At 42.2% G+C, this 19,593-nt stretch overlaps 9 protein-coding genes across 9 annotated transcripts; 5 read left to right on the top strand and 4 right to left on the bottom strand.

The window, feature by feature from the left end:
* Nucleotides 1–616: 616 nt before the first annotated feature.
* BDB00DRAFT_885463 (RNA polymerase II transcription factor B subunit 2) lies at nt 617–3,117 on the top strand (the record flags this gene model as incomplete). Its single annotated transcript, XM_053128415.1, has 14 exons — nt 617–726; nt 865–969; nt 1,058–1,174; nt 1,269–1,460; nt 1,525–1,636; nt 1,706–1,774; nt 1,851–1,934; nt 2,038–2,164; nt 2,207–2,260; nt 2,342–2,472; nt 2,571–2,618; nt 2,682–2,760; nt 2,846–2,966; nt 3,060–3,117. 14 exons carry the CDS (start codon nt 617–619, stop codon nt 3,115–3,117), a joined length of 1,407 nt encoding a protein of 468 aa, XP_052972815.1.
* Nucleotides 3,118–4,351: 1,234 nt separating this feature from the next.
* Nucleotides 4,352–5,853, top strand: BDB00DRAFT_859883 (uncharacterized protein). Its single transcript, XM_053125958.1, has one exon. It carries the CDS (start codon nt 4,521–4,523, stop codon nt 5,379–5,381), a length of 861 nt encoding a protein of 286 aa, XP_052972814.1. The 5' UTR covers nt 4,352–4,520; the 3' UTR covers nt 5,382–5,853.
* A 91-nt stretch (nt 5,854–5,944) lies between these two features.
* On the bottom strand, nt 5,945–7,440 carry BDB00DRAFT_859882 (porphobilinogen deaminase). The gene is made up of 3 exons (XM_053125957.1): nt 6,897–7,440; nt 6,796–6,806; nt 5,945–6,678 (listed from the first exon to the last, which is right to left on the bottom strand). Exons 1-3 carry the CDS (start codon nt 7,365–7,367, stop codon nt 6,159–6,161), a joined length of 1,002 nt encoding a protein of 333 aa, XP_052972813.1. The 5' UTR covers nt 7,368–7,440; the 3' UTR covers nt 5,945–6,158.
* Nucleotides 7,441–7,870: 430 nt separating this feature from the next.
* BDB00DRAFT_776139 (inositol oxygenase) lies at nt 7,871–8,785 on the bottom strand (the record flags this gene model as incomplete). The annotated part of the gene is made up of 3 exons (XM_053120259.1): nt 7,871–8,305; nt 8,384–8,506; nt 8,606–8,785. 3 exons carry the CDS (start codon nt 8,783–8,785, stop codon nt 7,871–7,873), a joined length of 738 nt encoding a protein of 245 aa, XP_052972812.1.
* A 911-nt stretch (nt 8,786–9,696) lies between these two features.
* BDB00DRAFT_776135 (P-loop containing nucleoside triphosphate hydrolase protein) lies at nt 9,697–12,934 on the top strand (the record flags this gene model as incomplete). The annotated part of the gene is made up of 12 exons (XM_053120258.1): nt 9,697–10,005; nt 10,095–10,536; nt 10,603–10,754; nt 10,831–10,995; nt 11,070–11,180; nt 11,280–11,407; nt 11,477–11,535; nt 11,605–11,712; nt 11,789–12,080; nt 12,161–12,497; nt 12,557–12,791; nt 12,867–12,934. The coding sequence occupies 12 exons, from the start codon at nt 9,697–9,699 to the stop codon at nt 12,932–12,934; spliced, it is 2,406 nt and encodes an 801-aa protein (XP_052972811.1).
* Nucleotides 12,935–13,191: 257 nt separating this feature from the next.
* On the bottom strand, nt 13,192–14,010 carry BDB00DRAFT_885460 (60S ribosomal protein L18-B; the record flags this gene model as incomplete). Its single annotated transcript, XM_053128414.1, has 3 exons — nt 13,192–13,647; nt 13,753–13,839; nt 14,008–14,010. The coding sequence occupies 3 exons, from the start codon at nt 14,008–14,010 to the stop codon at nt 13,192–13,194; spliced, it is 546 nt and encodes a 181-aa protein (XP_052972810.1).
* A 683-nt stretch (nt 14,011–14,693) lies between these two features.
* BDB00DRAFT_879570 (alpha/beta hydrolase fold-domain-containing protein) lies at nt 14,694–15,655 on the top strand (the record flags this gene model as incomplete). The annotated part of the gene is made up of 4 exons (XM_053127884.1): nt 14,694–14,724; nt 14,830–15,006; nt 15,101–15,448; nt 15,558–15,655. 4 exons carry the CDS (start codon nt 14,694–14,696, stop codon nt 15,653–15,655), a joined length of 654 nt encoding a protein of 217 aa, XP_052972809.1.
* Nucleotides 15,656–17,035: 1,380 nt separating this feature from the next.
* On the bottom strand, nt 17,036–18,126 carry BDB00DRAFT_859869 (uncharacterized protein). The gene is made up of 3 exons (XM_053125956.1): nt 17,432–18,126; nt 17,287–17,346; nt 17,036–17,105 (listed from the first exon to the last, which is right to left on the bottom strand). The coding sequence occupies exon 1, from the start codon at nt 17,720–17,722 to the stop codon at nt 17,531–17,533; it is 192 nt and encodes a 63-aa protein (XP_052972808.1). The 5' UTR covers nt 17,723–18,126; the 3' UTR covers nt 17,036–17,105; nt 17,287–17,346; nt 17,432–17,530.
* Nucleotides 17,853–18,824, top strand: BDB00DRAFT_879569 (uncharacterized protein; the record flags this gene model as incomplete). The annotated part of the gene is made up of 1 exon (XM_053127883.1): nt 17,853–18,824. One exon carries the CDS (start codon nt 17,853–17,855, stop codon nt 18,822–18,824), a length of 972 nt encoding a protein of 323 aa, XP_052972807.1.
* Between the last annotated feature and the right edge of the window lie 769 nt (nt 18,825–19,593).

Here is a 19,593-nt window from a genome sequence, read left to right as displayed (position 1 = left end):
AATCCCCTCCTCAAGGGGCAGCTCTACTGAACCTGTGTCTCCTCCACTATTGTTCTTGTTCCATTCACTGCTAATTTCAATACTGTTGTGAAAACGGGCTGTGTATAGTCGGGTATGCTTTGGATAACCCTTTGGACAAATCCACGTCCAGTAGTTGAGCGTTCGGTTCTACTTTCACGATGATAGCAGATTAAGCGACCCCATACAAAGGATCAGTAGCCATTCTGATATCTCGTATAATACTGTTGTACTCTATCATGCCTTACCGTTTATACAGTAAACCAATCAACTTGGATTCGTATGTAAATTATAAAACGAAAAGGACAGAAGCATTTTCTTCACGATATTCTCCACAGCTAATCAGCTGCTGTTGATTTCATTTCAGTTTGCAGGACAGTGGCTGTCAGTCGTGTGGCTCAAAGAAAATAAGCATGAGCTTTTTTTTTTAAAAAAATATGTATCATGCAGCCCGTAACAAATTGGATGGCACAGTTTGCTTTAACGGAGTGTGAAAAATAGACGGTGGTGCTCAAGGACATTTGCTGGCGTGCCAAATCTTTAAAGGGCAAAAACCAAAAAGTTTGGGTTCTTTTTTTTGTGCCTCATCGATCTTTCAATGTCGGTTGACAACTTTAAAACCAATATCTATGAATACCTCGAAACATTACCGACTTTTACATTTCTACGATTATTTGAAAAGCCAGCAACATGTCTTGCCATCTTTAGGTAAAGTTAATCGCTTCGTGGGCTCGTTTGAGAACCTGGAAACGGATCTATCCCTTCCCCCCCCTCCCTTGCCAATCTAAACCTGCGAAATTTATAAAAAAAAAAACTCACGTTCTGCGCGTCTTGAACTATATAAAGATTGCTTCCAAGTATAGGTCGACAAATTGTAATGTCATTTTTATATGTTGAGGCCGATATTCCAGTACAAGATGTCAACGATTGGGTCAACAAGGATGGTGAAAGGTATCCTTGCTTTTTTTTTTTGATTGCTACATTTGGAATCCGTGCTAATGACGCGTGTGTGTTTTGCTTTGCCCTATTTCTTTTTTAGAATGCTACCAGAAGCTTTACACAAGCTATCTCGGCTACGTATCATGGATCGTCACAATAATACATTAATGATGAACGGGACGTTCCGACAAGAATTCAAAAATGCATTGACGGGCGGGTAAAGTTGTGTGTGTGCCTTGAGGACACATTTAGAAATTCTCTTTGGGTGTTGGCTTTTTTATTAAAAAAAAACTTGTGTTTTTCATATTTAGAGGTACACAGCAATCCTTTGGTTTACCTTGCTCTACGCCCGATAAACATTCTGTTGATATTCCGTTCCTGGATCAATACGCGACGCAACAATGGGAATCGATTTTGCATTACATGGTCGGCACGTCATCAAGCAAAAAACCCAGTCGTGGTGTACTGAATCTTCTCGAACGCAGTCAATTGATGCAATACGGGTAAATGAATGGATATATTTGTCAAATGGATATTACACCTTTTCAAATACTGACATGTTTATAGCTCGGATGATCCAGGAACATTGCAGATCACAAACAAGGGATTCCAGTTTCTGCTACAGGATGTGAATACACAAGTCTGGGCGTTCTTACTACAGTATCTTAATATGGCTGAGGTATTACATTTACAAGAGAAACTGAACACGTATAATACATGCTAATTTTTATATTGATCATACACATAGGTTTTACAAATGGATCTTGTTGAAGTATTGAACTTCCTTTTCCAATTGGGCTCATTAGAGCTTGGTGAGGTAATCAATGCAGACTATGCAGGAAATGAAATGGGGAACAAGTATCACTAAACGAATGCTTGTACAACTGTGATAGAATTACTCGGTAGAAACATTGACTCAAACACAACAACAAATGTTAGAGGATTTGCGGGACTATGGAATTGTATACCAAAGAAAGGTAACACAAAAGTGTATTTGATAAACAAAAAAGAGAGAGAAATGACATTGTTCTAAACAAAAAATGCATTGGATCTTGGATGGGTATCTCGCGAAATAAATAGCGAGGATCGCGTCGTTATTATCCTACGCGTCTAGCTACTACCTTGACATCGGGTAGCTTGGCCATCACGGGTGCTGCATTAAGAAATGTAACTGCAGGTGATACCAGCAAAGCGCCTGCGGCTGGTGGTAATGTCGGCGGGGGTGCTGCCGCTGGTGTCGAAGAAGAAGGGGAGCAAGGTTTTGTTATTCTCGAAACCAATTACAGAATATATGCATACACAGGTAACCGCCTTAAAATCAATTCGTACAAAAAAATTAGAGGAAGCGTTGATGATGCGTTGATATTGATAAATCCATACATAGAGTCGCCACTACAAATTGCTGTATTGAATTTATTCGTCCAGCTGCAATCCCGTTTCAGGAACATGGTGGCAGGTGTTATTACACGTGACAGTGTTAAAAACGCTCTGATTAAAGGCATCACTGCGCGCCAGGTAAACGATGCGTGTGCTTTTTATATCAATTGAAACTGAGGGTATCGTGAAAAGTTTCTTTTACTAAATAGTGTGCATCTTTCCTGTTTACACCTTAGATCATATCCTATTTAGAAACCCATGCCCATCCACAAATGCGGAAAAATGTAAGTATAACTGATGCTTGTCTATGACCAAATATTTATTGAATCATTTTTGGACAATTTTAGACACCTATATTGCCACTTACAGTGGTGGATCAAATCCAGTTATGGGAGATGGAACGGTGTCGCTTAAAAACAACTTCAGGTAAAGAGGACTATGTAAAGATGGTATAGATAGGGAGTATGTGTATGTGTAGTTGAGAGAAAGAGCTAACACAAAGACTATTTAGCCTACCTATACCACGAATTCAACATGCAAGCCGATTTTGATGCTGCGGAGAAATATGCAAAGGATATTGACGTGCTGCTATGGTCTAATCCAAAGAAGCGAACCATGGCGATTACTCAAAGGTATATATAGATAAATCTTTATTTTCAATTTGTGCCAAACTACGGGAAATTGGATTATGCCCTTGTAATAACTCATCGTATTACATTTCTTAGTGGACATGACCAAGTGAAAGGTTTTGTGAAACGGCGCTTGCAAACTCCTAGGCAGTAACAGAAAATAAGAAAATGTACAATAGCTTCCATGCATATAATAATACGTTCGGTAGAATGAGCCACTCTGTAAATAATATAAACATTACTACTACTACTACTACTACTACTACATCATCGTCAATATCCTCTTGATCAAGGTAAAAGGGGGGAATACTTGATTGATTGCAAAGTACTCGGACTCTGAGAGGTTCTCTTTGTGCTTGGCTTTCTGATTCATGCAAACTAATTGATAGAATGGGCCAAAAAAACATACTTAAAAAATGAAGTCCTGGTAGTCTCTTGTGGATCATGTTGCTGCTGGGAACCAAGTTGCTTATCATATAAAAACCTGGTCCACTCCGACGTTGCATGACAGTTACCGCATTACATACTGACAATCGCTTCATATCAAGGTCAGTCCATGCATGTATACATCCAATAGCAGATAAAGTAGTAGAGTTGAACGACATGATGTGAGGAACGGCGAGGGCAAAGGGACATTTATGTCTTGAAACCATTTCATGCCGTGTGATTCATACATGTGTTACAAACAGGGGAAAAATGCCCTGATGACTATGTAAAGTTGTCAGCTGAACTTTTTACAGAGTCAGGCACGTCAAACGCTTATGTTGTGGAATCCTTGGTATACCTATTTTACTTTTCCTACAAAGCTTTTCTTTTCGTCGGCTAACCAGTGGTTGACCCCCTTTTCCCTTACGCAGCACACATACACACACACATTAAAAAAGCTGTACGGTCTAATACAGGTGCGCTAATAAAACATTATTTCCAGTAAACTGATTCTCGTCGACACACAATCTTGGACTGATCCTCCCCCTGCTCAATTTCCTCTCCCATTAAAAAAAAGATTGTCGGTGTGCTGTCATGCGCTACAGGAACTTTTTCTTGGTGCTTTGTGCCATTGTCGTCATTGCACGACTGTTTCAAATACGATTGCTCAAACGATCGTCATTGGAATCGCCAACCGCACCAAGCGTGACACCGCTTATACTGCCAGTGGTAAAACGAGGGCTGCAAGAGGACTACTGTCACATATACGAAGGTGTCTTTTCGACTGCCACCAAAGCGCTCGACAGTACTACAGAATTTATCAGCGAGCACGTGGATAGTGTGCAGGATGCGGTGGAAGATGGCTATTTCTGGGCAGTTTCACGCTTAAATCATGCCGTGGACATGCTACGAGACGTGATGATGGACATTTATCTCGCACCTGAACTCGAGTGGTGTATTTTCTGGTCTGTACTTGATCGATATTTACATCAAAAACAACAGCAGCAGCAGCAGCAAAAGCAGAAGCAACATTCCAACGACGAGACTACTACTACTACTACTACTACTAGTCATAATAAATACTACGGCGACGGCATAAAATCTGTTGTTACACTGGGCGAAAAGTACGAAATGAACTGGAACCAAATCGTCTGCTCTGCACCGCTGGAATACGGTCTACGAGCACCACAACTACAACAAGATTTTCGCAAACTAGCCAGCAGTGCGATTGTCAAAACACGCCACATGATCCAAGCGAATCAAGTCCACTGGCTGCACACCGTGCGCGGGATCCAACAATCGGTCATGGATGCACACTCGCATATTCTGGCACACTACGAGAAAGACGAATCCAAAGTGATCAACAAGATGCGCACATCAAGACGTCGACTGAAACGACTCGTGCGTCGTCAAATGAGTGAAACGCAAATGCGATCCTTGCGAAGCTTTCATCGGCTTGACAAGACAATCCACAGGATGTTTCATGATGCAGGCATGACGCCTATCGTCGACACGAGTTCCCAGGTTGTTTGTTTGGATGAGCTGCGCCAACAAATCATGCATGTAGCCCACAGCCAATATGAGCATGGCATTGGACGGATCGTGGCGACGGGCAAAAGTTTCGGTGATGCTGTCATGGATACGCTTGAGACATCCTTGACCGTATTCGTGGATGGAAGTGGGGGTCCGCTCGTGGATGGAGCTGCTTCTTATTACCGCATCGGCGTCAATGGCACCGATGTCATGGTAACGACGGTTCCCATGGTCATTTACTCTTCTATGAAGAGAGTCGATGTTGATTTGGCAACGCTCGCACAAGCAGCCACGGATATATCACAAGAAATGGAGGTGCAGTTGTGCGCATCATGGGAGGCGGCTTCTCAACAGATGAGTCGGTCTGAATACACCTGGTATCAGTGGCTGCATGATTGGTGGTATTTCTTAAAGTTTGCGCTTTGGGTGGCACTCAAAGTGATTGTTTCTTTCTTTTAGGGTAAGTTATCCATCCTTCTCCCAGAAGATTTGCTAAACGTTGCTTATCCTTATTACAATAGTCTTGAACGATCAGACAAAAAGTCACATACACAGCAGGTGCTGTACTTATCATACCACACTCTTACATAACCCTGTAATTTCGACAGTCATGATGGTTCTCTTAAAAAGAAACACGTTGCTGTCTTTTTGGATTGTCATACTACAAGTTGCAAACACATAATTTAGTATATTAGAACCATATTTCAAACCAACTATTGCATTACAAAAACATGTACTACGCAGAGCATATATCCCCTTCAGAATTATTCTTTTACAGTACCAAATAAATAATTCACGATAAAGCATCCAAGAAACTTTAAACACATTGCTATATTGTAAGGAATTAGAGATGTCTGTGGAACTTCGAAAATTACCTCGAGTGTCATCATGGTTAAGTACTAGTGACGATGGCTATCGATATGTTTCAGTTTATCCAATTGATTGACATTGAATGTAGACGTAGTAATATGCTCTACATATCAGTATATCAAATACCTAGATCTTCATAGAACACAGTCTAAGAAATGCTCGGATTACGCAAAAAGGACTCTAGTAACATGTTTATTTAATACTGAAAACTTTTTGATAGCTCAATCGATCTTTGGGATATGTGTGGCTGTTTGAAAGACAGTTTCCCCTGTATTTTACAGGTAAAAAGAAGGGTTTTTTGGGGGGAGGGAAGAGAGAGAAGAAATGTACAAAAGGTAAAAAAAAAAAAACTATATCTGATCTTTTTTAGGGCTTCTTGTTGCTTTCACTAATTTCTTTCAAGATGACATCAGCTCCTTTGCTAAGCAGCTTCTGAGCCACGCGAACACCAAGCTCTTTTGCTACAGCTTCTTTGCTTTCCATGGAAGCCGCTAAATCGACAGTTGTTTGGTCCTTGCATTCAGCGACTTGCTTACCATCCAAGCTGGCAACCAGACCATCAAGAGTAAGCGTATCACCTTTAAAGGTCGTCTTGACACCAATAGGAACACTGCATCCACCCTCCAGTTCGCGCATCATGGCACGCTCGGCAGTGCACACAATACGTGTCTCGAGGTGATCAAGTGCCTTGAGCAAGTCTTTGACACGTGCGTCATTGGCGCGGCATTCAATGGCCAAAGCACCTTGCGACACAGCATAAAGCATGGCATCATCCAGATATTGATTGATACGGCCACCCAAGTCAACACGGATGAGACCTGCCGCAGCCAAGACCAAAGCGTCGACTCCGTTTTCGGGGTCATCCAACTTTGAAATGCGAGTATGGCTATAGATCCCCATCATCACATGTTAGTCTAACTCTTTATCTTGTTCCATAGCCACCCCGTATTCTCTTTTACTCTTGACCACCCTCCACAAAACACATGCAAAAGAATAAACTTACATGTTGCCACGCTAATTGTACCGTTTTAAAAAAATCAAGAAATATTGGCATTGAGTATGATACTGCTTTTAATACCTGCAAACAAAACAAAACACACTTACAACACTCTTGATCTCCAGATCAGGGCGTCTGCGCTTAATTTGTGCTGTACGACGAAGACTGCTTGTACCAATCACAGAACCTTTCGGTAAGGTATCGAGGGTATAGCTCTTGTCTGTGCGCTCGGCCAACACAAGAGCGTCATTGGGGGTTTCACGGTCAAGAATGGCGCCAATTTCCATGCCGGGTTCCAACACGGTAGGCAGATCCTTCAAGGAGTGTACAACAAAATCAACACGACCGTCGTCCAAAGCCAACTCGAGTTCCTTGGTAAACAGAGACTTTTCTCCAATTTTGCTCAGGGCCACGTCGAGAATGCGATCGCCCGTTGTTGCCATTGCTTCGATTTTGAACTCGTTCTCAGGGTACTTTTTCGCCAACGCGTCTCGTACAAGGTATGCTTGTGCTAAAGCAAGCTGTGATCGACGTGTGCCAATGACGAACACTTTGGAATCTTTGGTTGCTGTGGCCATTATGTGTTGTTGTTGTTGTTCTTGTTGTAAGAATATATGAACAAGAAGGTTTGTGTGTAAGCAAGAAAACAAGGTCTAAATAGTGTCGGCATCAGAAAATAGTGCGGGGTTTTTGTGTCCATTAATAGTTTGAAGCTTTGACGTGAGAATTTCAAACAGGCCTATGCTTCATGGTCTGAGAGCCACGGATGATTCTAGTATCTATTGTTGCTACCTTGCTCTTCTGTTGTCGTCCAATCAAATCCAATACGTAATAAGCTGCAAGTGTGTCTCTACCCTCCTATGTTTACACGTTATAGCTTCAATTCGGGAACCCTATTAAGTATGATTTTAACAGTTGGAAAGGTTGGTTGGATGATCCAGCCGAACATCTTCCGACCTCTTACATCTTAACATGCTAGTCATAAACTATCGAATTCACCCTACTTTCCATTGTTTACAAGTCAAGAATTGTGACAAGAAGAAAAAGTGAAAAGAAAAGAAGGGAGAATTCTTCTTCATCTTCACCAGCGTATTTTAGGAGGGAAAAATTTAGCTATTAAATCTGTGTAAAATGGTTTAAGGGACTCAAGGTCCGGTGGATCCTCTACTAGGTTCGATCCAAGATCATACTTGTTGAATTGTTTGACCCACTTTAACATTTCAACATCGTGGTCATCCATGAGCCAAGCATACTCTCCTTCAGTATGCCACGAATAGAACGAGTGATAGCGTATGATGGCCAGGGCTTCGGGTGGCAAGTAATTCTTGCAAACCATGTACATGTACTCGTCGTGGCCGAAGCTTAGATGGACATTGCGTAGTCCGCAGTGTGGAGTATAGATACCATGTGCAGAAGAGTATAGCGAGTCGTAAAAGTCTGGATTGTTGGCAAAGAATTCTCGGTAAACAATTTTCTCGGCATACCTACATCCTACTGGGAAAGTATCGCCCACCACCTAGTAGAATGCATAAAGTTAAATTTTTGCGGGAACAAAATATAAGGTTTTGCATGCAGAAGAAAAACCCAAACTTACGGTCCACTGTGACTCTCCCATAAAATACAGTATTTTACCGAGATCATGAATCAGTGCGGTCAAGATAAACCAGTCCGGCTGCCCATCTCTTCTCACTGTTTCTGCTGTCTGGAGCGCATGTACCTTTGGAAGGGGGGGTGGGAAGGGTTAGGAAGGCAAATTAACTTATTCTCCATTTTCTGCCTTTCTTTTCAACCTTCTTATTTCTGTAACATTACTTACCGCTTGAGTGGTTTTTACGTCTGGATCAGCACTGTCGACGAGCCCATCCATTAGTTCAAGCGCCTCCCAGACACCCATCCATGCGTTATCCAACCGACCGTATCTCTGTTTCATGGCCAGAACATGCTCCAATGTTTGATGTGTGTGGTTTTCCTTGTAGAATTGTGGGATTCCGGGCATTTTGATGATTGCCTTTTCATAGTTCCTGAGCTGCGAGTACCCACTTTGGTCACGGTTACTGTTGTTGTAATTTGCCGCTAATATTGATGTCCTGTCGTCAACGTCCTTTTGTAGGATGGCATTTTCTTGTTGTATAGTATCGTTTTTTGCGTTGGATCGAACGTAATCTTTGTACATGTGTATCATGAGCTTTGACGAGCTGTTATGTAAATTCTAAAAATGTTTTGGCTTGCTTAACAATAATGAAGAGAGAGAGAGAGAGAAAGAAATGTCAAAACGCAAAAGGAAAAAAGCCTTCATATAGTAGGTGGACCCCGCATAAGTATCTGTACCTGTTTTTTTTCCCAGTCTCGCAAAGTTTGGATCGACCGAGCCAATAGGGATTATTACGCAGAATATTTTACAGGAAGCTATTCCTTTCATGGAATTAGCTACACATTTGGGAGATACGTTTGCCATCAACAGAATGACAATTGATACTTGAAGCTTGCAACAGCTTTCATATGCTCACAGACAATCTATGATTCATTTGAAATATGTAGTGACATATCGAGGATGTTCATTGATAGCTCATAAATGCTTTTCCCGATACACTTTTTTTGTTATCTGCAGACGCGCGGATGATAGCGTTCTTGCAGCGAAATGTATTGTCAGTTGAAGCGAGATTCATGACCCATGATATCATCAATAGCATAATACAATTAATGCAAGAGACTATCTCGAACGCACACTGAAGCCATCATAACGGCAGTTGCTATCATTTCTTTTTGTACTTGATAGTATAATTTGTGGTGTGTACAATGCAAGCAAACTTTCATGTCTGTGTTTCAACCAGCTATTCAAAAGAGGCAAAAGGTAAAAATTATTTTTCTCTTTCGCTTTGACAACCTTTTCATTAAATACAACCGACCATGCCGCCAAAAAAACCAACTGGATCAAACGCGGCAAAGAAGAATACGAAAAACAAACGCCAACGATCGTCCAACAGTGACAGCAACAACAACAACAATGCCACTGTTGCTGCTTCGAAAAAACGTAAAGTCGAGCCCGAGATCGAGTACGAAGACTTGAACAACCTTGATTCTTGGGATTGGAGTGAGGTACCCACTTCGTCCATGGTGACCGATGATCTGGGTGGATTTTTATGCCTGGAAGAGATTGACGACGTTCATGTTGAGTATGAAGGAGACGACACCACTGGCAAAGTAGCCAAGTTTAAGGTAAGCAAGAACAGTGGTTTGGTCTATATAGATCGTGATTGCACTTTTTTGTTTTTTTTTTGACGTCTGGATTTTTTTTTTTGGATCAGCGTGTCAAGAAAGCCGATAGAAAGACAGGAAAGCGTGCCCAACCGGAGATGCCGTTGGGTGTCGAGGATATGAAGGATTTCTACGATGTCGATACGTTTGACGAAAAGCTGGCTGCTGAGGATCAAAAGAATAGAACAGAGGCCAACGATGACGATGAGCCAATGTCTGATGAGCAACCTATGGAGGAGGATAATGAAAACGACGACCAGGCTGTTGGTGCTGCTGTCGACGGAAATGATGAGGAGGAAAAAGAGGAGGAAAAGCCAAAGGAGAAACCGGCCAAGAAAGATAAAGCACGAGACAAGAAGATGAAGAAATTGGAGCAGCTGAAGAAACAGATGGAGCAACTCGAGGCATCGTTGGCTGACGAAGACAAGGAGAAGCAACCTGCAAAAGAAAGCAAAAAGAACAACCGTCCTTCTGTGGAAGATATCGATAAGAGTATGTGTGGAAGCTGTTTTGGGACATACGGTATAAATCATTTCACTGATAGGAAATTATTTATAGGCGTCGATGTGTCGGCTTGGAAGTCTTTGAAATTGATCAAGCCTATTATGAACGCTCTCAAGTACAACAAGTTCACCGCCCCAACTCCAATCCAGCAGGAGACATTGCCCTTGGCATTAGCTGGCCGCAATGTGATTGGTGCTGCTGAAACTGTATGTTTATATGAATGTAGCTATTGTGCTGTGTTAATCAGATGGCGTTACTGATATATATTTTTAACGAAACAAGGGTTCCGGTAAAACACTTGCATTTGGTATTCCTATCGTGCAACACGTTGCCAAGTCCCAAGAACGAAGCGGTGATCTGGCTGGCCTTATTTTGACCCCTACGAGAGAACTAGCTATTCAAGTCAAAGAGCACATTGAAAAAGTTGGCGTGTTTGCAGATATTAAGGTACAGTTCATAATAAAACCTGTGTCATCTTTTTTCAGAGTGGCTGACCATCAAGGGATTTGGTAATTTTTTAGGTGGCTGTTATTGTCGGTGGCATGTCTATACAAAAGCAGCAGCGTATGCTCAAAAACAAACCAGATATCATTGTGGCAACTCCTGGTCGATTATGGGAGGTCTTTTCCGGGGTAATTACTGAAATTTAAGGCTTATTTGTACAAAAAGTATCCAATATTCATCACAAGGAGCAAGATAGCTAAAGATTACATACGTTTTTTTTTTGGTAGAGCGAAACATTTATGGATATGCTGAAGCACATCAAATATCTGGTTTTGGATGAAGCCGATCGCATGCTTGAAAAGGGCCGTTTCGAAGAGCTTACAAATATCTTGGATATCCTATCAAACAAGAAGCAGTAAGTGCCCGCATATAGGATTCAGTGCAAGTAGGAAATAAGTGTTGCTGACTATTATCAAACTCACAGGGACACTACTGATTGGCCTGAAGAGTCTGAGGGTAGCAAGACCCGCGTTGTTAAGAGAGGTAAAAGAGATACATGTCTATTATTTTGGGGTAAAAGCTCGTATACTAACAAAGATAATTGTTGTTTAGACCTTGAGAGCTATCAGACATTCGTGTTCACTGCTACATTGGGCAAAGATATCCGATACAACATTAAGAGTAGGAAGAAGGTGGGCAAGAAAGCACCAGGATCCATGGGTAAGATATAAAAGATTGCCCAAGAATTTAGACACGTCCGGACATGTCTTACTAACTCGAAAATGTGTATATATAGAGGATTTGTTGGAACGTCTGGAGTTAATTGACAAGGATCCGGCAATCGTTGATATTACAACTGAAGGAGTGGTCGCTTCTCGTTTGGTTGAAGCCAAGATTGAGTGTCTCAAGAACGAAAAGGATCTTTACGTCTACTATTTCGTAACACGTTATCCTGGCCGTACGATTGTGTTTGTTAACAGTATTGACGCACTGCGTCGATTGATACCTATCTTTAAGCTTCTTGACGTTGAAGTCCTGGGTCTCCATGCACAAATGCAGCAGAAACAACGTTTGAAGAATCTGGATAGGTATGAATTTTTCGTATTTTCAAAAAGTGTAACCCGTCGTGTCATGACTCTATTACTGATTGCTAATCTCTAATGATTAGATTCAAAGCAAACAAGAACGCTGTGTTGATGGCTTCCGATGTGGCTGCTCGTGGTTTGGATATTCCTTTGGTAGACCATGTCATCCATTATCAACTTCCCAGATCGGGTGAGATTTATGTCCATCGAAGTGGTCGTACAGCCCGTGCTAACCACGAGGGTGTATCGCTCCTACTCTGTGCTCCCGATGAGCTGAAGCTCTACACGAAACTGTACAAGACACTTAAAAAAGGTGCTCACTATCCCGACTTTCCAGTGGACGTGGGCATTCTCAATGAAATGAAGAAGCGGGTAGCACTTGCGACTGAAATTGATAAACTCGAACATCGAGAGCAAAAGGTAATATATACTTGCTAGAAGTAATAATTTCGTTCTTTTAAGCTGATATGTCTCTTTAGTCATCTCACGACGAAAACTGGATGCGAAAGATGGCAGAAGAGATGGATGTTGAATTTGACGAAGAAGAGCATACAAAACCCAACAAAAAGAGCAGCAAGATCAAGATCCTAAACAAAAAGGGAGAACTCAAGCATCTTTTGGCTCAACCTATGCTGCCATTTGGCGTATCCCGGAAATATATCACTAATGGCATTATTACGGATTTGGTGGATCGACTCATTGAGAACAATAAAGGTATGACAAAAATAGGTGTAAATGTGGCTAGGATCAACTTGACTGATAAGCCTAATATCATTGACATAGACAAAGACGTGCTTCTGCCCGCTCATGCACAAACCAATGCACTCGAAACCATCGCCGCTGGAAAAGCCAATTAATTCATTTTTGTATAGTAAAAATATCACCTAGTAGATTCATAGATAATGCAAATAAACACTATACCAAACGCAGCATTTCATTTATAAACCAGAATAACTGACATCAAGTCAAGAGCCTTCCGGCTTGAGATAATCATCACACAGAACCCCACTTTGTTATACGATGGCACTTTTGCCAACTTATTTTAGGTGATCGATCCAAAGCAAAGCAGGCCTTTCTTTCCCGTTTCTCTTTATTATAAAAGATTACAGACGGCTTAGACCTTGAAACCACGGCTCTGGCGTTTACCACGAGCACGCTCGAACTTGCGGCCCTTGGAGCGGACAAAGGGCTTCTTGTTCTTGTGAGGGCCCATGCCAAAGTGCTTGACGGACTCACGGCTGTTCTTGGCACCACGGATCAAGACAGTGTTGGAACCCGTGGGGGCACGGAGAGCCAGTTGATCCAAGGTAAGGATCTCACCACCGGCCTTTAAGATTTTGGCCTTGGCGGTCTTTGTGACACGAAGAGCGGCAACGGAAAGCTTAGGAACTTCCAAAAGACGCGAGTCATCGGTGACAGAACCGACAACGACCGTGGTCTTGCCTTCCTGAGCAGTCTTGACCAAGCGCGAGACGGTGACGGAAGGACGGTTGATGCGCGACATAAAGAGACGCTTCAACACAACCTTGTTAAAGTTGGCATCAGTACGGCGAGCCAAGAAACGGTAGAGCTAAGAATGGCAGATAATCCCCAAATCTTTTCGTTAATATCTTTTTTTTTTTGTACGTTCGTCGTCGTTGTCGATCTATCAACTTATTCCAGATATAATTTTTACCTTGACCAACAAAGCCTGGTACACGTTCTCCGACTTGGGAGCGGTACGGTTTGTGTTCTTCACGTGGTGGTGCTTAAGGTCAATACCCTACACAGGGGCAAATAATAACCATAAGTTATTTTTCGTTTGGAATTTTTATTGTAAAGACGTCAGAATCGAATGGTTTGATGGTGTTTGCTGAATGGGGTGAAGAGAAAAATCGACTTTGAGCGGACGACCAAATGGGGAGGGGTAACAATGTCGAATTCCCCACACCATGGTAATATTGTTTATATCGAATCGATTTTCAATCCATCCATCTCATTCATCCACTCGTCCATCCATCCGTATTCGTTTTGCATCCATATCGATGCTTATCCCCCGTATTTGTTCGTATAGAGCGTCGACACGTACCATTTCAAAGGTTGAAGCAAGGAGGAGATACTGGCTCACCAATGAAATTCCAAATTTGATACTTCCCGCCAAAACGCTCAGACACATACGCTGTAATCCTAGTTTCCCCCTCCCCCCTGCACTCAGGTAAGTTACAGTATCATAAGATCCTCTATTTCATTCTACCAATACCACATGTAGATGCTTGTATTATATCTAGCGACACCTTTGTCGATTCTACATAAACCTTTGAAAGCTTTATTCAAAGCCATCAATGTCCTGCTCCAACCATATAAGGCAACAAGCTATCATGTCAGTTGTTTTGTTTGCATGAATTTTCTTATGACAAGAGAAAGCAAAGAGCCACTGCATCTCTATTACTTTACTTGACCCACTCTGCAACCGAGAAGCTTAGCCACTCACTATTATATTTTTTAATTCTCCCAGCCAGTTGGCTTCTTGACGCAACCTGTTTTTTTACAAAACTATATACTGTGTGTGCTGATTGTCACAAAAACATTTTTGACAGTATACAACAATTATTATCGTTAATTACTGTTGCCAGCGCTATGTCCCGAGGCAAGAGCACTTTTACAACTCGTATGATAGTAATAAGACACCCTGTATGAGTTTAACTTTATTCCGGCTACTTTTGCTGCCATGATCTTGGTAATAACTGGGATGCAACGGAAAGTTATTATCCAGGTCTTGATTATGTGACTACCCACTCGCTCCAGAGTCCAAGTATCCCGCAGCTCATGAAAAACGCATTTGCAGCGCTCTCTTGGGTTGTTGAAAATGGCGACTCCATAAATGTTGACGTAAGCCGTCTTGCTATCTGCGGCGACTCAGCAGGAGGCAATCTATCTGCAGTCATTCCATGTATGCATTACTATGTATATTAAGGATACGAAAGATTGAAAAGACAAAAGTGACAAAATGCAAAGCTAAAGAAGGACACTTTTACCGTTCTTAGTGATGGCCAAAGAACGTGGTCTACCAAGCGCTATCAAAGCTCAGATATTACTTTATCCCGCGACAGCAGCTTCGCGCGACAAGTACGAATCTGCAAAGCTTTTTGGCGGCGGCGACTACTATTTGAAAAACGAAGACGCTATATTCTTTGATAAGGCGTATTGGAATGACTGTGAGAAGACAAAGATCGGATTCCCAATGTTGGCGACCACCGAGGAGCTTCAAGGACTCCCACCAGCTCTAATTTTCACCGCAGAAGCAGACATTTTGCGTGATGAAGGTGAAGACTATGCTCGTCGATTGACCAATGCTGGAGTACCTAATGCCACTGTTCGGGTCATTGGCGCAAGTACGTATTATACTCTATGTTGAAGCATGCTTCTTCTCTTTGTTACCTTACTACTACAGTGGTGGATTGTGATTACTCATGGTTCCTTCTTGTATGTGCTTAAAAACAGTTCATGGATATGCTACTGTTCCTGTTGATACACCGGCGTATAAACAAACCATGGCCATGATTACCAATCAACTGAGTGAAGCTTTTGAGAGAAAGTGAAGTACTATTATGCGAATGTTTCTCTGAGCAATGTAATCGTCGGTGATACTGTGTATATAACATATTATAATAAAATTTCCCATGCAGCAGCAGCATAACCTTTTATGCATTTTTACTGTTGAATCGTTTGTTGTCCCATACATTTATACAGTGGTTCCCCTAAAATTTCATTCTTTCAAATTCATGGAAAGCAGGGATTGTGAAAAGTTAACGAAAGCTAGGTCAAACTGCCATGTACAGATTCTTTATCCAAACAGATCTTGATGTTACATGGATTAACCAACACTCAAGAAAATTGTCACTCTAACGGTCATGTACTTTATGTAGCCTATTGTCCGATACATATACCTGGCCGTATCGACATATTCTACACTACTTGATTCTGATGTTGAATCACATAATTCACATTGTACATTGCCTGCTGTCAAATACATTTACCGGGCCGAATTAACCTTTTCTTCACATACATAATAGATAAAGATACACCAAATGAAGAGACGATGGACGACCCTAACAAGGCTAGCGCAAAACTGTGAAAGAATTTCCACACCATTTCGGGAAGCCTTTCTGAGCATGCTCAAACGGTCGTAGGTTCGACCTCTCACTGCTGTCTGGTAAAAACGTCTTGCCTCAGAAAAACAATCATCTCGCAGAATCCCCAGTGACAAATTGGATAGCCAACGCTTATGATAGATTTACTCATAGAAGCACACCGATGTGCCCTAGTTTTTCAACCAGGTTTTAGATTGTGTGTTTAACGTAATTGTCAGTTTTGATATTGTACATATACTAATAAAAAAAGGCTTGTATTGTGGTAAAGTTAATTTTAGGTAGTTAAAGGTTACAGAGTGAGAGAATCCCTTACAAACAGACTCATTGTTTCTCACACAATCTTGCAGTTGACATGCACTTGGAAGAGCTTTATCCGAAGGCTGGATCATACACGGGCACTTGAATTAGTGTTACGGGCATGCATCATAAAGTGAGCCGGAAGCGACGACAAAACAAGACAAGCCAAAGACAGAGGAGAGATGAATCTAGGTCAAGGCAAGAAGAATATCGGAAGGTCAAGGAGACCAGATGATGAGAAAGGAACAAGGGACAAGTCGAGTGATTACATTTATATTTATGAAGGTTGATAAGTTGGGTGATGATTGACGATAAAGATGTTGAGGGATTGAGTAGAGGTCAACGAATAGTCATGACAGGAAGGGCCTCTATTGGGGTTAAAGCGATGCAAGCGAAATTTGAAAATTGACCCACAAGTCGCTTCAATAGCGGACGTTGCCCATAAATTGTGCCATTCGCTGCGAAAAAAAAGTTTCTCAACGAATTGGATGCGGTGAATAAAGCCAGCAGTGGTATTCCAGCTGTGTCGGGGGCCTTCGAGCTATCGCCGGGTTGACATCGTGCTTCTACTTTTCGAAGTAGGAGTGGGGAGCTGAAAGTTCTTTTAAGAATGATCAGTTTCTTTTCCCATTCGTTCCCCACTTTTTACACAAAAAAAAGAAAATGACAATAATATAGCATCTGGAGCAAGTCCAGCTTACTCGCTAAATTTTCCCCAATTATTTTTTTTTTCGGGCGAGTCCAACTTTTGCAAGCGGACCAGCTTTTGCTAGCGGACTCACATATAATCTTGGCGAGTCTATCAGAGTCTGTCAACTTTGACAAACCAATTTTCAGCAGTGCTAGCAACATCTACGTTTTGTGTGATTATTCTTAAAGGCAAAGGGTTTTGTGCCATCACAAAAGAATCGGCTTGGGCTCACTCACATGTATTAAAGAAAGCATAATAGGGGGTTTCACGCTTGGGAATTTCTGCTTTTTAACAGCCGAAAAACCGCATTTCTTCCGCAAGAAATGCAAAAATTTCTAGTCAAGAAAAGCACTTTCTGAGCTGCTTTTCTTGCAAGAAATGCGCTTTTCTTGCGCTTGTGACTTGCAAATTCTGGGTTGGGATGGAACTATCATTTTTACACGCGTAAGACGCGTCGAAATAAACTCTACTCCTTTCTGCTCAATATGACAAACGAACACACCACAAATGCAACCACCACGGTCCATAATGAGACTTCACCTGTAGGGAAAAAGACACTAACGTTACCTTTCATTTAAATGAGTTAAAGTTAACTTCGGTATCTTTTGTGTACAAAAGGCCAGCCGAGATCACACTTCAAATGAAGTATGTGAAGTAATGGTCAACTGGCTTACCATTCGTGAAAACTTCGAGAAGTGGTCAGGCGCAGGCGAGCAGTCAGCACCAGGCATAAAAAAGAAAGGAACGAAAACAGCCGCATACACTGAGATGGCCGCGGCTATCAATGAGAAAACTGGTGTTGGTTGGGACTGGCAGAAAACGAAAAGCCGTTTCGAAAGTTACAAGAGACGGTATATCAGTACCAAAAGAAAGTCGGAAGCTTCTGGCTTTGGCAGAGAGATCAGCCTAAAAGAACGTAAAAAGGGCATAAAAAATATTGTTGACAAACTCAATCATATGTGCCCCTACTTCTATGAGATGGATTCAATCTTTGGCCAAAGGGAGAATATCAGCCCAAGCACGGTTTTGCATGCTGGCCTTCCGCCATCGATCTCTGCACTTGCGGCCACTCTTGTGCCAGCTACTGAGTTACCTGCAGTAGAAACTGCAGTAGCAGCAACACCAGTACCAACAACAGCAACTGAAGAATTGCCGACGAATCATGTTGTCGACGAAAACGTGCCTTGCTCCTCGTTCTTCGAACAAGCAGATGTCGACAGCGAGACACAAGAAATCACTGTCGACAATTTCGAAGAGTCTATGGAACGATTCTTGGAGCAGGCTGCACCCAGTCCGGAGCCCCAGAATGAGGAGGTGAACAGCATTGCTTCCAGCAGGGTAAAAAGCGGCTCTGGCGATGACGACGATAATGTGCCACGCGGCAGAAACTTTACTGCCGTTTACTCGGTCAATGAAGCCAAGCGACGCAAGTTAGAGTCGAAAAAGCTCAAGCTCGAGCATGAGAGACTGCAATTGGAGAAGGCGCGATTGGCAGAACAGAAACGTGCGTCCCAGGCACAAGAACAGCAGACTTACGCTAGTGACAGGACCAAGTTTTTCATTGAGCTGTTGAAACTTGGAAAGACTGCTGACGAAGCCAAACAGATAATTGAAAATGTATACGAGTAGTCACTGGCATTTTATGTATAAACAAAAGTTTATTGTCTAGATGTAAAATCAACTACAATGTTTTTGAGGAGGTCTCTTTTCCCTTCTGCGTCTGAAAGCTGTGATGATGTGCTATGCTCATTGCTTCCATTATCATTTTCGGTGTCCGGATCCCATTTATCATTGCGTCGGAAGAGATAGTTGTGGAGAAGACATGTTGCAACGATTATTTCGTTTAGCTTTTTGAATTCGTCCTTGGATCTCAGTTGCAATGGGACATTCTTCAAAAAGCGCCACCTTCCTTTCAAGATACCAATCGTATTTTCAACAGCCACCCTACCTGATGCATGCTGGAAGTTGAACGTTTGGTAATCCTTGTGCAGTCGGGCTGTTGGACTGCGGTATGGGGTGATCAGACGCGTCGTAAGCCCATATCCAGAATCACCAATTAAATATTCGTTTCCTGAAAAATGGGCAGCAGGAAACAGTCCTGGAAGAGATTGGCTGCTATATACGCTTGCGTCGCTCATAGAACCAGGACATCCGCAACAGATGGATCGGATGTAGCGGTTATCATCACATATGATCTGAAGATTCATGGAGTAGCGTGATTTGCGGTTGAAGTAAACTTCGCCTTGTTCTTTGGGTCTTTGAGCAAAGTTGACATGAGTGCCATCGACGAAACCGACACACCAGGGGAAGCCGGTCTTGGATTCTATGCGCGCAGCAATCGACTTGCGTTCTTCTTCATCAGGCCAGGACAAAAAATCAGTCAACATCAATTTGTTGA

The sequence above is a fragment of the Zychaea mexicana genome (genome assembly GCF_025766255.1).
Source record: "Zychaea mexicana strain RSA 1403 chromosome Unknown BDB00scaffold_180, whole genome shotgun sequence".
Lineage (NCBI taxonomy): Eukaryota > Fungi > Mucoromycota > Mucoromycetes > Mucorales > Lichtheimiaceae > Zychaea > Zychaea mexicana.
This window is presented reverse-complemented; position numbering and strand designations above follow the sequence as displayed.